General features: G+C 42.9%; 1 protein-coding gene across 2 annotated transcripts in view; it reads left to right on the top strand.

Moving 5' to 3' along the window:
- The window catches only part of LOC140192407 (uncharacterized), a 105,516-nt gene that overhangs the window by 76,381 nt on the left and 11,827 nt on the right, over positions 1-17,308 (top strand). For both annotated transcript variants that reach the window (XM_072250042.1, XM_072250040.1), the window contains exons 20-21: positions 50-174; positions 13,425-13,612. In XM_072250042.1, the coding sequence (XP_072106143.1) occupies positions 50-174; positions 13,425-13,612 (313 nt within the window). The remainder of the gene's footprint in view (positions 1-49; positions 175-13,424; positions 13,613-17,308) is intronic.

Raw genomic sequence — 17,308 nt, 5'->3', positions numbered from 1 at the left:
TGTGCACAGAACTGCAAATATTAGATGCTTTCTGCTTTACAAATGGCAGGTATAATCTTGGACTCTGGAGATGGAGTTACACACACTGTACCAGTGTATGAAGGGTACAACCTCCCCCATGCCATTCAACGCTTAAATCTAGCTGGTCGTGATCTCACAGAGCATCTCAAAAAGGTATGCAAGATTATTGTTTCAAAATCAACAGAATATCTAGTACTATGGGTATGAGCATAGTGATAAGACAGATGAGATAAGTTACTGGAGAAGGCCTACGATCACCCAAGTGCAATAGCCAGGAACCCAGAAGAATAGATTCATCAAGGCACAGATTGGCCAGGATCTTACTGAATTGAAGAATAGGTTTGAGGAACTTGACGACCATCTCCCATTCCTTTGTTCCATTCTGGGATTTGTTTTCAAGATTTTGTCATTATTTTTAAACCAACTGAGTTTCTGTTTGCACAGAACAGTCTATCTGATCATGCACAATAAGAAATAAAGAAAAAAACTGCTGGAAACACTCAGCTGTGTGAACAGCAGTGGAACTATGTTTCAGGTCAAATAGTCACTGACCTGAAAAGTAACTCTGTTTCTCTTTTCACGGATCCTGCCTGATCTGCTAAGTGTTTCCAGTATTTCCTGTTTTGACTTTAGATTTCCAGTGTCTGCAGTTACTTTTTGCTTTTTTTAAAAGAAATTGGGAAGAACTGTCATGTGAGCGTTTAGACTAATTTGCAAGGGGGATGGGACCCAGAGCGATAGAGCAGTGAAAGAAGTGCATGGAGTAAAGCCAGATCTAACATATAAAGAGGCTTTGAGGAAAGAGAAGCAGAATAAACGGTGTAAAGGTAGTAAGGCAGAAGGGCTAAAGTGTCTATACCTCAATGCAAGAAGCATCAGGAACAAAGGTGATGAACTGAGAGCTTGGATACATACATGGAATTATGATGTAGTGGCCATTACAGAGACTTGGCTGGCACTAGGGCAGGAATGGATTCTCAATATCCCTGGATGTCAGTGCTTTAAGAGGCATAGAGCGGGGGGGTGGGGGGCGATAGGGAGGAGGGGTGGCATAACTGGTCAGGGATACTATTACAGCTACAGAAAGGGTGGGTAATGTAGCAGAATCATCTTTTGAGTCAGTATGGGTGGAAGTCAGGAACAGGAAGGGAGCAGTTACTCTATTGAGAGTATTCTATAGGCCCTCTGGTAGCAGCAGAGATACAGAGGAGCAGATTGGGAGGCAGATTTTGGAAAGGTGCAAAAATAACAGGGTTGTTATCATGGGTGACTTTAACTTCCCTAATATTGATTGGCACCTGATTAGTTCCAATGGCTTAGATGGGGCAGAGTTTGTTAAGTGTGTCCAGGATGGATTCCTGTCACAGAATGTTGACAGGCCGACTGGGGGAATGCCATACTAGATCTAGTATTGCAGGAAAATTTTTAATTGGGGAAGGGCAAATTATGAGGCTATAAGGCTAGAACTTGCAGGTGTGAGTTGGGATGATGATTTTGCAGGGAAATGAACTATGGACATGTGGTCGATGTTTAGAGATCTCTTGCGGGATGTTAGGGATAAATTTGTGCCAGTGAGGAAGATGAAGAATGGTAGGGTGAAGGAACCATGGGTGACAAGTGAGGTAGAAAATCTAGTCAGGAGGAAGAAGGCAGCATACATGAGGTTTAGGAAGCAAGGATCAGATGGGTCTATTGAGGAATATAGGGTAGCAAGAAAGGAGCTTAAGAAGGGGCTGAGGAGAGCAAGGAGGGGGCATGAGAAGGCCTTGGCGAGTAGGGTAAAGGAAAAGCCCAAGGCATTCTTCAATTATGTGAAGAACAAAAGGATGACAGGAGTGAAGGTAGGACCGATTAGAGATGAAGGTGGGAAGATGTGCCTGGAGGCTGTGGACGTGAGCGAGATCCTCAATGAATACTTCTCTTTGGTATTCACCAATGAGAGGAAACTTGATGACGGTGAGGATAATATGAGTGAGGTTGATGTTCTGGAGCATGTTGATATTAAGGGAGAGGAGGTGTTGGAGTTGTTAAAATACATTGGGACGGATAAGTCCCCGGGGCCTGACGGAATATTCCCCAGGCTGCTCCATGAGGCGAGAGAAGAGATTGCTGAGCCTCTGGCTAGGATCTTTATGTCCTCGTTGTCCACGTGAATGGTACCAGAGGACTGGAGGGAGGCAAATGTTGTTCCCTTGTTCAAAAAAGGTAGCAAAGATAGTCTGGGAGATTATAGACCAGTGAGCCTTAAGTCTGTGGTGGGAAAGCTGTTGGAAAAGGTTCTTCGAGATATGATCTATGGGTATTTAGAGAATCATGGTCTGATCAGGGACAGTCAGCATGGCTTTGTGAAGGGTAGATCATGTCTAACAAGTCTGATAGAGTTCTTTGAGGAGGTGACCAGGCATATTGATGAGGGTAGTGCAATGGATGTGATCTACATGGATTTTAGTAAGGCATTTGACAAGGTTCCACATGGTAGGCTTATTTAGAAAGTCAGAAGGCATGGGATCCAGGGAAGTTTGGCCAGGTGGATTCAGAATTGGCTTACCTGTAGAAGGCAGAGGGTGGTGGTGGAGGGAGTACCTTCAGATTGGAGGATTGTGACTAGTGGTGTCCCACAAGGATCTGTTCTGGGACCTCTACTTTTTGTGATTTTTATTAACGACCTGGATGTGGGGGTAGAAGGGTGGGTTGGCAAGTTTGCAGAAGACACAAAGGTTGGTGGTGTTGTAGATAGTGTAGAGGATTGTCAAAGATTGCAGAGAGACATTGATAGGATGCAGAAGTGGGTTGAGAAGTGGCAGATGGAGTTCAGCCCGGAGAAGTGTGAGGTGGTACTCTTTGGAAGGACAAACTCCAAGGCAGAGTACAAAGTAAATGGCAGGATACTTGGTAGTGTGGTGGAGCAGAGGGATCTGGGGGTACATGTCCACAGATCCCTGAAAGTTGCCTCACAGGTGGATAGGGTAGTTAAGAAAGCTTATGGAGTGTTAGCTTTCATAAGTTGAGGGATAGAGTTTAAGAGTCACGATGTAATGATGCAGCTCTATAAAACTCTGGTTAGGCCACACTTGGAGTACTGTGTCCAGTTCTGGTCGCCTCACTATAGGAAGGATGTGGAAGCATTGGAAAGGGTACAGAGGAGATTTACCAGGATGCTGCCTGGTTTAGAGAGTATGCATTATGATCAGAGATTAAGGGATCTAGGGCTTTACTGTTTGGAGAGAAGGAGGATGAGAGGAGACATGATAGAGGTTACAAGATAATAAGAGGAATAGATAGAGTGGATAGCCAGCGCCTCTTCCCCAGGGCACCACTGCTCAATACAAGAGGACATTACTTTAAGGTAAGGGGTGGGAAGTTCAAGGGGGATATTAGAGGAAGGTTTTTTTACTCAAGAGTGGTTGGTGTGTGGAATGCCCTGCCTGAGTCAGTGGTGGAGGCAGATACACTAGTAAAGTTTAAGAGACTACTAGACAGGTATCATGATTATTAGGACACACAGTCCTCTTTTATTGTCATTTAGTAATGAATGCATTAAGAAATGATAAAACTGTTTTTCCAGAATGATATCACGAAAACACATGACAAACCCACTTAAAAACTAACAAAAACCGCATAATTATAACATATAGTTACAACAGTGCAAAGCAATACTTTAATTTGATAAGAACAGAGCATGGCACAGTAAAAATCTCAGAGTCTCTCGAAAGTCCCATCATCTCACGCAGACGGTAAACCTCCAGCGCTGCCAACTTGCTGATGCAGCATCCCGGAAGCATCCGACCACAGTTTGACTCCGAGTCCATCCGAAGAACTCCAAGCCTCCAACCAGCTCTCCGACACCGATGCACCGAGCACCATCTCTACCGAGTGTTTCGACCCCGGCTCCGGCAACAGGCGATACGCAAAGCCAAGGATTTGGGGCCTTCGTCTCCGGAGATTCTCGATCGCACAGTAGCAGCGGCAGCGAAGCAGGCATTTCAGAAGTTTCTCCAGGTGTTCCTCTGCGCTTCACGGCTGTCCCCATCAAATCCAGATTGATGCACGACCCCTAGTTACACATATTGATATTCATTTGGAACAGCCGCGCGCGCTGCGTCACGTCGCCATCTTCTCCTCCCTATACATGGAGGAATTTAAGGTGGTGGGGTTTATATGGGAGGCAGGGTTTGAGGGTCGGCACAACATTGTGGGCCAAAGGGCCTGTACTGTGCTGTACTGTTCTATGATTTATATCCATGGAACTTTGCAATTGATATTTTTGTAAACGATTAAAGATTAGCTTTGTCACGACATCAAAGCATACAGTGAAACGTGCTGTTTTGTGTGAAGGACCAAAATATTCTGAGGATTGTGCTAGGGCAGCTCGCGAGTATTGCTACACTTGCGCTGCCAGCGTGGCCTGCCCACAGTCCACTAACCCTAACCATACCTTTTGGAACATGGGTGGAAACAGGAGTACCCAGAGGTCTCGGGGTACAAATTCCTTGCAGACAACAGCAGGAATCGAACCCTGATTGCTGATCACTGGCTTTATAAAGCGTGTGCACTAACTGCTACGCTACTTGCCGCACAATTAGTCCTTGTTATTATATCGTTGTTTTGTGCATGGTGAATGGGACAATTTGTGGCCATTCCCTAAGGATAAGGAAGATGTTTTGAAATCACTGGGTGAAAAGCCGGCCAATTTTGTTTGCCACTGCCACTCTAATGTTTTCTGCACAATGAGATTTGCGTCCAGTAACACTGCTGCCTGTTTTGAAATTTAATTTAGCATGAGCATTCGATTCTATAAATGTTGACAGTTTAATCTGGGGACGTGTGTGGTGTTGCACTTTGAGAGATTGAGTACACAGGTGATGGCAGGACACTTAACAGCAATGATGTACAGAGGGATCTTGAGGGGCTACGTCCACAGTTCCCTCAAAGTGACTGTGCAAGTTAAGAGGATGGTGAGGGAGATGTGGCATGCTTGTCTCTATTCATTGAGGCTTTGAGTTCAAGAGTCGGTAAGTTATCTTGCAGCATTATGAAATTCTGGTTAGACTGCATCTGGAGTACTGCATTCAGTTCTGGTCAGCTTATCGTAAGATTGATGTGGAGGCTTTGAAATGGGTGCAGAATAGTTTATCAGGGTGCTGCCTGGACTTGAGTGTGTATGCTATAAGGAGAGATTATACAACCTTGGGTTTTCTTGAGCGTGGCAGAGGCTGAGAGAGAACTGATAAGAATTTATAAGATTATGAGAGGCATAGATGGGCTTTATCTTTCTCCCAGTGTTGAGTTGTCTAATACTGGAGGTATCAAGTTAAAATGAGAGGGGGAAAGTTCAAAGGGGACATATGGGGCAGGTTTACTTTTTCAGAGAGAGACGCATGGTTTGAATATGTTGCCAGGAGTGGTGAGGGGAAAAGATACAGCAGAGATATTTAAGAGGCATTTAGGTAGGCACATTGTTACGTACCAGCAGCAATAGATTACACATGGAGTCTGGTTTTGATGTTAAAAACCACTATCTTTATTAGTATCTACTCATGATATAGTAACTTAACGAGATAAATAAAAGTTAACAATATGTATGTGTAAATATCGCTCCCAAACTATCGAGCTTGGGGGAACAAGGCTTAAGAGTCTTGAGGTGGTAAAGTAAGAAAGTTCAGTCATCCACGTAATAAACGATAGGAGAGATATTTTTGTAATCCACGCTGTAATGTAGAGGAAAAGTAAGTATGAAGTATTCCATAGGTTCCACGTTAGGTAAACAAAGTGATAGTCGTCGAAGATGTTGTCCGTAGAATCCGTCCACATATGAATTATCGCCAAAAGTGACCTGTCACAGGAATATCGTCTTCGAGTGGTTACCACACAACATACCCAGGCAAGGGTTAACAGAAGTGGTCCCTATGGATTATATGAAGTGACAGTCACACATTCGTTGTGCACTGTGTGCCGATGTTTAACCCAATCTTTCAGGCTCAAAAGAGTTCCAAGCCATCGCGGTGACCAGACGAAATCCTGACAGCTTGTCTCTGTCCCTCTCTGTCTCTCTGTAAAGATCTGAGCAAGCTGTTTCAGCCTGTGATTGACGTCATAGGACCACCTCACTCGGGTGCTTAAAGCGACAGTCCACAGTAAACGAAACCTGTAGGTTCATAACAATATGAATATTGCGGAGAATTGAGGGGTATGGATCATGTCCTGAAAAGAGAATTTAGAGAGCTAGATAGAAAGCTGAGAAGCAGGACCTCCAGAGTAGTCATTTCTGGATTGCTACCTGTGCCATGTGCCAGTGAGGATAGAAACAGGATGATTTGACCGGCTGAGTAGCTGGTGCAGAGGGCAGGGCTTCAGGTGTCTGGATCATTGGGATCTCTTCTGGGGGAGGTATGACCTGTTCAAAAATGACAGGTTGCACCTGAATCCAAGGGGGACCAATATTCTCGCGGGCAGGTTTGTTGGAGCTGTTGAGGTGGGTTTAAGCTAATTTGGCGAGGGGTGGGAACTGGAGTGTATGGACTCAGGATAGGACGGATGGCAAAAAAGCAAAGATGGCTTGCAGTCAGGCTCTCTGGAAGGGCAGGCAGATGGTAGGACAAAATTGCAGCCAGCAGGGTGAGTATCAATGCTTTAGGAATGCAGAACCAAAAAGGGTAGCTAACACAGTACTCAGTGTTTTATCTCAATGCACAGAGTATAAAAAAATAGGGTGGATGGTCTTGATGCACTATTACAGATTCACGAATGGTGCTGTGGCCATCATTAAATCATGGTTGTAGTTGGGAACTGAATGTTCAAGGTTGCATGTTGTATCAGAGGGATAGGAAGGTAGGCAGAGAGGGTGGTGTGGCTCTGCTGGTAAAGAATGGCATCACATCAGTAGAAAGATGTGACATAGGATCAGAAAATGTTGAATCCTTGTGGGTTGAGTTAAGAATCTGCAAGGGTAAGAGGAACTGATGGCAATTATATACAGGCCTCTCAACAGTAGCTGGGATGTGGATCACAGGTTAGAAGGGGAAGTAGAAAAAGGCATGTCAAAAGGGTATGATAGTCATGGGAGATTATGATTGGGAAAAATCATGTTGATAATGGATCTCGAGAGCGAGTTCATTGAATGCCTGCAAGATGGCTTTTTAGAGCAATTTGTCCTTGAGCTTACTAGGGGATCAGCTACACTGGATTGGGTGCTATGTAATGAACCAGAAGTAATTAGAGAGCTTAAGGTGAAAGAACCCTTAGGAGACAGTGATAACAATATAATTGAGTTCAATTTAAAATTTGGTAGGTCGAGAATAAAGTATGACATAGCAGTATTTCAGCGGTGTAAAGTTAAATTATAGTGGTATGAGAGAGGAGTTGGCCAAAGTAAATTGGTAAGAGATGCTGGCAGGGATGACAGCAGAGCAGCAATGGTGTGAGTTTCTGGGGGGAAAAAAATGAGGAAGGTACAGGACAGATGTATTTCAAAAACAAAGAAATACTCAAATGGCAAAATAGTATAACTGTGGCTGACAAGGGAAGTCAAAGTTAATGTAAAAGCAAAATACAACAAAGCAAAAATTAGTGGGAGGACAGAGGATTGGAAAGCTTTTAAAAACCTAAAAAAAAAGAGATGGGAGTGGATATAGGACCACGAAAAATGAGGCTGGAGAAATAATGGGGTCAAGGAGATGGCAGATGAACTAAATAAGTATTTTGCATCAGTCTTCACCGTGGAAGACACTAGCAGTGTACCAGATGTTGAAGGGTGCGAGGGAAGAGAAGAGAGTGCAGTTACTATTACAAGGGAGAAGGTGCTCAAAAAGCGGAAAGACCTAAAGGTACGTGAGTCACCCGGACCAGATGAACTACATTCTAGGGTTCTGAAAGAGGTAGTGTTAGAGATTGTGCTGGCACTAGAGATAATCTTTCAAAAATTGTTGGCCTCTGGTATAATGGCAGAGGACTGGAAAATTGCTAAAGTCACTCCACCATTTAAGAAAGAAGTAAGGCAACAGAAAGGAAATTGTAGACCAGTTAGCCTATCCTCAGTAGTCAGGAAGATGTTGGAGTGAATTGTTAAGGATGACATTAGTGGAATATTTGGTGACACAGGACAAGATGGGTCAAAGTCAGCATGGTTTCCTTACAGGAAAATCTTGCCCAACAAACCTGTTGGAACTCTTTGAGAAAATTACAAGTAGGATAGATAAAAGCGATGCAGTGGATGTTGTACATTTGGACTTTCAAAAGGCCTTTAACAAGGTGCCACACATAGGGCTGCTTACCAAGTTAAGAACCCATGGTATTGCAGGAAAGTTACTGGCATGGTTAGAGCATTGGCTGATTGGTAGGAGACAGTGAGTGGGAATAAAAAGGATCCTTTTCTTGTTGGCTGCCTGTAACTAGTGGTGTTCCGCAGGGGTCTTTGTTGCGACCACTCCTTTTTATGCTGTATGTCAGTGATTTGGATGATGGAATAGATAGTTTTGTTGCCAGGTTTGAAGAAGATACAAAGATTGGTGGAAGGGCAGGTAGTGTTGAGGAAACAGGTTGCAGAAGGAATTGGACAGATTAGGAGAATGGGAAAGAAAGTGGCAAATGAAATACAGTGTTGGAAAATGCGTGGTCATACACTTTGATAGTAGAAATAAATGTGCAAACTATTTTCTAAATGGGGAAGAAAATCCAAAAACCTGAGATAGAAAGGGACTTGGGAGTCCTTAAGCAGAATACCCTAAAGGTTAACTTGCAGATAGAGTCGCTGGTAAGGAAGGCAAACGCAATATTAGCATTCATTTCAAGAGGTATAGAATACAAGAGCAGGGATGTGAGGTGGAGGCTTTATAAGGCACTGTTGAGGCCTCACTTTGAGTATTGTGGACAGTTTTGGGCCCCTCATCTAAGAAAAAATGTGCTGGTATTGGAGAGATTTCAGAAGATGTTCATAAGGATAATTTCAGGATTGAAAGAGTTATCATACGAGGAACATATGATGGTTCTGGGTCTGGATTTGTACTCTCTGGAATTCAGAAGGATGAGGGGGGAACCTTACTGAAACCTTCTGAGTGTTCAGAGGCCTAGACATTGGTGAAGTGGAAAGGATGTTTCCCATGGTGGGGGAGTCTAGGACAAGAGAGCACAGCCTCAGGATAGAGTTGTGGAGAAATTTTTTCAACCAGATGGTGCTGAATTTGTGGAATTTGTTACCACAGGCAGCTGTGGAGGCCAGGTCATTGGGTGTACATAAGGTAGAGCTTTGTGAGTTCTTGATTGGACATCAAAGGTTACGGGGAGAAAGCTAAGAAGTGGGGCTGAGGAGGAGGAAGAAAGGATCGGCATTGATTGAATGGTGAAGCAGACTTGATGGGTCAAATGGCCGAATTCTGCTCCTATGTCTTACGGAGTAAATAAGGTGCTTGAGGAGTATAAGAAGTGCAAGAAAATACTTAAGAAAGAAATCAGGAGGGCTAAAAGAGGACATGAGGTTGCCTTGGCAGTCAAAGGGAAGGATAATCCAAAGAGCTTTTACAGGTATATTAAGAGCAAAAGGATTGTAAGGGATTGTAGGATTGTAAAGGATTGTATTGGTCCTCTTGAAGATGAGTGGTCGGCTATGTGCGGAACCAAATGAAATGGGGGAGATCTTAAATACGTTTTTTGCGTCTGTATTTACTAAGGAAACTGGCATGAAGTCTGTGGAATTAAGGGAAACAAGTAGTGAGATCATGGAAACTGTACAGATCAAAAAGGAGGAGGTCCTTGCTGTCTTGAGGAAAATTAAAGTGGATAAATCCCCGGGACCTGACAGGGTGTTCCCTCGGACCTTGAAGGAGACTAGTGTTGAAATTTCAGGGGCCCTGGCAGAAATATTTAAAATGTCACTGTCTACAGGTGAGGTGCCGGAGGATTGGAGAGTGGCTCATGTTGTTCCGTTGTTTAAAAAAGGATCGAAAAGTAATCTGGGAAATTATAGGCCAGTAAGTTTAACGTCGGTAGTAAGTAAGTTATTGGAGGGAGTACTAAGAGACAGAATCTACAAGCATTTGGATAGACAGGGACTTATTAGGGAGAGTCAACATGGCTTTGTGCGTGGTAGGGCATGTTTGACCAATCTATTGGAGTTTTTCGAGGAGGTTACCAGGAAAGTGGATGAAGGGAAGGCAGTGGATATTGTCTACATGGACTTCGGTAAGGCCTTTGACAAGGTCCCGCATGAGAGGTTAGTTAGGAAAATTCAGTCGCTAGGTATACATGGAGAGGTGGTAAATTGGATTAGACATTGGCTCAATGGAAGAAGCCAAAGAGTGGTAGTAGAGAATTGCTTCTCAGAGTGGAGGCCTGTGACTAGTGGTGTGCCACAGGGATCAGTGCTGGGTCCATTGTTATTTGTCATCTATATCAATGATCTGGATGATAATGTGGTAAATTGGATCAGCAAGTTTGCTGATGATACAAAGATTGGAGGTGTAGTAGACAGTGAGGAAGGTTTTCAGAGCCTGCAGAGGGACTTGGACCAGCTGGAAAAATGGGCTGAAAAATGGCAGATGGAGTTTAATACAGACAAGTGTGAGGTATTGCACGTTGGAAGGACAAACCAAGGTAGAATATACAGGGCTAATGGTAAGGCACTGAGGAGTGCAGTGAAACAGAGGGATCTGGGAATACAGATACAAAATTCCCTCAAAGTAGCATCACAGGTAGATAGGGTTGTAAAGAGAGCTTTTGGTACATTGGCCTTTATTAATCGTAGTATTGAGTATGAGCTGGAATGTTATGATGAGGCTGTATAAGGCATTGGTGAGGCTGAATCTGGAGTATTGTGCTCAGTTCTGGTCAGCAAACAGGAAGGATATAAATAAGGTTGAAAGAATGCAGAGAAGGTTTACGAGGATGTTGCCGGGACTTGAGAAACTCAGTTACAGAGAAAGGTTGAATAGGTTAGGACTTTATTCCCTGGAGCGTAGAAGAATGAGGGGAGATTTGATAGAGGTATATAAAATTGTGATGGGTATAGATAGAATGAATGCAAGCAGGCTTTTTCCACTGAGGCAAGGGGAGAAAAAACCAGAGGACGTGGGTTAAGGGTGAGGGGGGAAAAGTTTAAAGGGAACATGGGGCGGGGCTTCTTCACACAGACAGTGGTGGGAGTATGGAATGAGCTGCCAGATGAGGTGGTAAATGTGGGTTCTTTTTTAACATTTAAGAATAAATTGGACAGATACATGGATGGGAGGTGTATGGAGGGATATGGTCTGTGTGCAGGTCAGTGGGACTAGGTAGAAAATGGTTCGGCACAGCCAAGAAGGGCCAAAAGGCCTGTTTCTGTGCTGTAGTTTCTATGGTATGGTTCTATGGTCTTGTGTGCAGGCAGAAGGGATTAGTTAAATTAGGTGTCATTAGAGTAATGAGCTGGCACAACATTGTGGGCTGAAGGGCCTGTTCCTATGCTGTATTCCTCTATTTTCTTTTTTGAGGGGAATGTTTTCTGACATTTCTGCAATATTTCAAATAACTTATTGTGCTTCACTTTATCAAATGCTTTGGTGTAGTCGATAAAACAAACAAACAAAAATCTTTTTGCACTTGAATAGCTCGTTCTGATAGTATCCTTATCATCAATATCACGTTTCTTGTACCTCTGTCTTTCACAAAACCACATTGTTCTTTACCAATTTCAGCTTGTATCTTACTTTTAGCTCTTGACCACCGCCTAATCAGAAATCTGTACTGGGAACGAACTGCCACTGTAAGAATAGATGGAGAAGTGAGTCAGTTTACGAAAATCAAGAGAGGAATTAGACAAGGGTGTGTTTTCTCCCCTGATTTACTTAATGTGTACAGTGAAACAATATTACAAAAAAAAAGATGTCTTGGGAATCAAAAGTTGGCTGTGAAAACATCAATAATTTCAGATATGCAGATGACACTGTGTTAATTGCAAGTGCGGAGGAAGAACTACAAAACTTAATTGACATAATTGTTGAAGAAAGACAGACCCATTTTTGCACTATCGATTGCAAAAAGAGAATGTATGGTGATATCCAAAAAGAAGGAGAATCCTATCAGCAGGCTGAGAATAAATGGGGAAGACATAAAACAAGTACAGAACTTTTGCTACTTAGGAAGCTGGCCGGTGTGACATGGACATCAAAAGAAGAATAGGGATGGCAAAAGACACATTTATGAGAATGAAGAGTATACTGACCAATACTAAACTAGGCATGACAGCCCACCTCAGAGTACTGAAATGTTACATTTATCCAGTTATGTTATATGGCTCAGAATGTTGGACAATATCTAGTAACATGAGGAAACGAATTGAAGCAGCAGTGATGTGGTTTTTGAGGAGGAAGCAAAGAATATCATGGAAAAAACATATCTTAACGAGGATGTCATGAACAGAGCAAACACAAAAAGAGAATGTAAGAGATCATGAAAAGGCAACGTAACTTCATTGACATGTGATTAGGATGCACAGTAATTATGGGAAAGATTGAAGGGAAGAAAGCGAGAGGAAGACAAACACAAATGATGATGGAGACAGCAGCCAGAGAACTGGAAATGAATACCAATGAATTGTTACACTTGACCCGAAACAGGAGTGTGTGGGCCATGGCAGTCAAAGCTCAAACTGGGCATGACACCTGATGATGATGATTTTCTGATATAAAACAGAAAATGCTGGATAAACTTTGCAGCTTATGCAACAAATCATAAATGCAAGAGGCTCCTCAAATGCTGGTTGAATTTGGCAGGTCAGGCAGCATCTATGGAGAGGAACAAAGTTGAGTTTTGGGCTGAGACCCTTCCTCAAGACTGAATAGGAAGGTGAGGGGAGGGGAGGGGAAGGAGCACATGCTGGAAGGTGGTGGGGAAGCTGGGTGGGGGGGGTATGAAGTGAGAAGCTGGGAGGTATCGAGTGGAAGAGGCATATGGCTGAAGGAGGAGGAATCTGATGGAGGAGGATGGACACCAGAGGTAGGTGAGGAGAAGGGAAGGGATAAAAGAATGGGGAACTGGGAAAACGGAGTATGGGTGGGGGGAGTGGTTAAAAGATTACCAGAAGTTGGAGAAATTGATTTTCATGCCTTCAGGTTGGAGGCTACACAGATAGAACATGACATATTGTTCCTCCAACCTGAGAGTGGCCTCATCGTGGCAGCAGAGGAGCCCATGGACTGACACGTGGAATGGGAATGCGGAGCGGAATTCAAATGGTTGGACATCAGGAACTCCTCCCTATTGTGGGCAGCACCATCTAGCAAGTGGGTCTAAAGGTTGCAGACACTGTTCCTGTCTCCATGGATGCTGTTTGACCTACTTGTTTGATTTCAGATTTTTGAGCAGGTTTTTTTCCCCAATGCACCTGTTCATAGTAAAATAAAAAAAAAATAATTTAGCAACTTCTTGCTTTACAGCTATTGAAAGAAAGAGGATATTCATTTAATTCGACTGCAGAGCGGGAAATTGTCCGAGATATCAAGGAGAAGCACTGTTATGTTTCTGGAAATTATGAAGCAGAGCTGAATAGCCCTGAAAATGTCCGAGAGCTGCATTATACGTTGCCAGATGGACAGATAATTACAATGGGAGATGAGATGTTCAGGTAAAAACTGTCAATTAATCTGCTACTGCGATTTGGGGCACACAGATAAGTAACAAATTAGAACAATTGATTTATTGTAATTTTACCTAGCAGAAATACTGACCATTGGATCCACTGACCTCCTCAGCTTTCGGCTTATCCATAACTTCTCTTAGAAATGAGGATGTTAACTTGTGGAGTGGAGGGATAGAAGTTGGGTGAATCATCCTTGAGCTGTACTTGTACTTCCTTGGCATTCCCAAACACTTGACATCTACCACCAAGGGGGGCAAGGACAATGGGCACAGGGTAGCACCATCACCTGCATGTTTACCTTCAAATCTCACATCACCCTGACGTGGAAAGATCTTGCTGTTGCTGGGTCTAAAGCCTGGAATTCTGCTTTACAAAGGCACTGAGAGAGTACATTTGCCAGAAAGATGGCAGTAGTTAAAGGAAATGGCTCACTGCTACCACCACCTAAGGGTAGTAAGGGATGAACCTTAAATGCTGCCCTTGCTGGTGACAACCAGGTTCTATAAAATAAATGAGTAAAACCTGTGTTAAACTGGTACCAATAGAACAGCAGTGCCCAGCAATGGGAGATACCAGAGAAAGGTCCACGAGGCTGTGTGAGTTGTTTAAAGCCCGTGTCAAGCCCGTAAATAGAAACACAGCCCAACGGTGAGACAAGGAGCCATCACAAAATGATTGTGATCATGATGCTGGGTTTCAACCTGAGACGGTAACATTTTACCCAAACCCCCCACAGATTCTGCTCAACCTCCTCCGTTCCTCCAGCAGATTCTTTGTTGCTCCAGTTTCCAGCCTGTGTCTCCTTTCCCTTGTCTCCCCCAAAATTATGCTCTAGCTTCATTTTGTGCAAGCTGCAAGTATCTTAGTGAGGTTTTTTTAAAGGGTTGAATTTATCTTTTAGTGATCTTCCATTGTTTCAGTTGCAGCATTCCCTTTGGAATCTCAAGTGAACCAGACCAGACTTCTCCTTTCTGTCCTCTTGCATGAAGCCACTTTGGATTAACACGGGTGCTGTGTCCCTTTTTCCCCATACAAGGCAGCTAATCAGAAATCTAAAATACAGTCATCACCAATATAGGGTTATCGATTACTTGGGTACAAGTGGCAGAATAATACAACAATCTTTGGGCTCTTTTGATGACCTGGAAAACGAGGTATATGTTCACCATGGTGCTTCTGGGCTTATTTTGGTACCACGTGTCTCATTTCAGAATTCTGAAAATTGGATGCCAATTTGAATTTGCAGCAACTTGTATCCACAGCTGCAAGGCAAGAACTGACTGGTCATGTCATGTATATTAATTATGCATCTCCCTTTGCACTTTTAAGTATCTGCATAACAGAGCTCATTAATTTGTACCGTATTGAATGTGGCATATTAGATCAAAGTCAAATGTTTCCATTTTCTAATAAATTAGGCAAAGGAGGTTGTTGGAAAAAATGGCGATCAACATTTCTATTGATAATATTAACAGTTTTATGTAAATTTTTACGGCACATGATACAAGTGGGTGCTTCTGTTACAAGCTGAAGTTGTAGGATATTTACTTCCAAGACTCAAAGCTTTAGATGTTTTATTTGGTTCAAAGCGGTCTTTGAAGCTCATATCTATACCCGAATTCTGTCTAGGCCAGTCCTTGACATACACTGTGGTAATAGGAATCGTTGCTACAGCTCTGCTTTATGTAAGCTTCAATAGCTTTTCTTTTGTTTTGCATGTATTTTCTTGAAACAGTCTGCAGGTTAATGAGGACACACTCATACAAGCGTGTGCGATGTTGGAAGTGTAGGGGCGTACTGAACTATAGTTGCCCTCCATTCATTTCTCTTTTGCCCAATAGCCACTTTCATGTAACTCCTGTGCTTATTTCACCTTACACCTTACCCACATTCTACAATGCTTTATCCACTTCAAAAACACACAAGGTTTTGCAGATGCTGGAAATTCAAAGTAACGCACAAAATGCTGGAGGAAGTCTGCAGGTCAGGTAGCATCTATGAAGAGGAATAAACAGTAGGCGTTTTGGGCCAGGACCCTTCTTCAGGACTCATGAAGGGAAAGTGTGGTCAGCCTATCCAGCCAGTCGCTATAATCCTCCAATTTGTGTAACGTCTTGTTGAATCTCCTCTGCATCTCTCCAGTGTGGTGACCAGAAGAGCACACAATGTTCTAAGTGCAGTATAAACTGTGTTTTGTAAACTTGCAACATGAGGTTCCAATTTTTACGTTCTGTGCTCCAATGTGCCATAAACTGCCTTTATCACCCTCAGGATCAGGAAAATATATTTGTTTCCTGTTGGTAATTATCTGACAAAAAGCAATAAGGTTGGTCAACATTATCAAATGTTCTGTCAATAGTTATCTGCGTTTACCACCAGCATGGTGTCCTAGCTACAGGCTCGCCTCTATGTACATCTCTTATCAACTTGATATCCAAGGTCACCCCATTCAAAGCTAATAGCATTCTGTGTATCACCAAGTATGAGGGCTTAATATAATACTATCAGAAAAGTGAGGGAAAAGTTCAGAGTAAATTGATCATCAAAATTAGGCATCAGTAGCTACCTTGAGTTTTGTTTTCTTGCAGGCATGTACAGGAAAATAGATACAATAGAATTTATTTTTTAAAAAATGTGCAAAAGAAGACAACTCGTGCAAATAATTTAAAAATAAGCAAGTAATACTGAGTTGCAGAGTCTTTGGAAAGTGTTTCTGTACGTTCAGGAGCCTGATGGTTGAAGGGGAATAGCTGTCCCTGATGGGGAGTACAAACCACACAAAACTAGCAAGCCTGTACCCCAGCAACACACATCAAAGTTGCTGGTGAACGCAGCAGGCCAAGCAGCATCTGTAGGAAGGGGTGCAGTCGACGTTTCAGGCCGAGACCCTTCGTCAGGAGGTACAAGCCTGTACCCCCAAATGTTACTGGCTGTCACAGTTTCTGAATGTCTCTTATTCCAGAAACATTTATGAACCCATAATAATTCATTCAAATGCCAGTTAGTAATTTTTATAAAACACTTAAAATGTTTTATTAATTAAAACATTAGTGAACCTGGAGCTCTCTACCACAGAGGCCAAGTTGGTGAATATATTTAGGAAGGAAATGCACTGAATATGGAAATAGAAGATCAGCTGCGATTGATTTTTTTTTTTTGAACAGCAGTTCAAAGAAACAAGTGGCCTACTCCCACTCTTCTATTTTTTTGATAGAAACAAACGCAGCGTATTTTTTTTTTTATCATTAAGCCCTTATTCTTGTCTACTAAATGAATGCGTTCACTCAGGAAAGTTCAGCTGGCACGTTCCCTGGTGTAAGTGATGGGCATTGCAGCAGAGCTCCTTGGGGAAATCCCAGCAATTCCCAATTGACTGATATTGCGAGGAAAAAGTAACCCACTCTTACCTGATTTCTTGCCCATTTAACACGTGCGATCAGTTTTGTCCAGTGTTCCACAATTCCACCTTCCCCTCTGCCTCGGGTCAGAGATGGAACTGAGCCCTTTGCCCACCAAATCCACACTAACCATCAAACACCCATACACACTAATCATAAATTAATTACATTTATTTTTGTTCTTGCCAGATTCACAAACAGTGTAACTACAACTGTGTCAGCTATGTACTTTGTAATAAGGCCAAGATTAGGGAAGTTTGCTGATTGTGCAATTTCCAAAGGG

The sequence above is a fragment of the Mobula birostris genome, chromosome 2 (assembly GCF_030028105.1).
Source record: "Mobula birostris isolate sMobBir1 chromosome 2, sMobBir1.hap1, whole genome shotgun sequence".
In the NCBI taxonomy this organism is placed as follows: domain Eukaryota; kingdom Metazoa; phylum Chordata; class Chondrichthyes; order Myliobatiformes; family Myliobatidae; genus Mobula; species Mobula birostris.
This window is presented reverse-complemented; position numbering and strand designations above follow the sequence as displayed.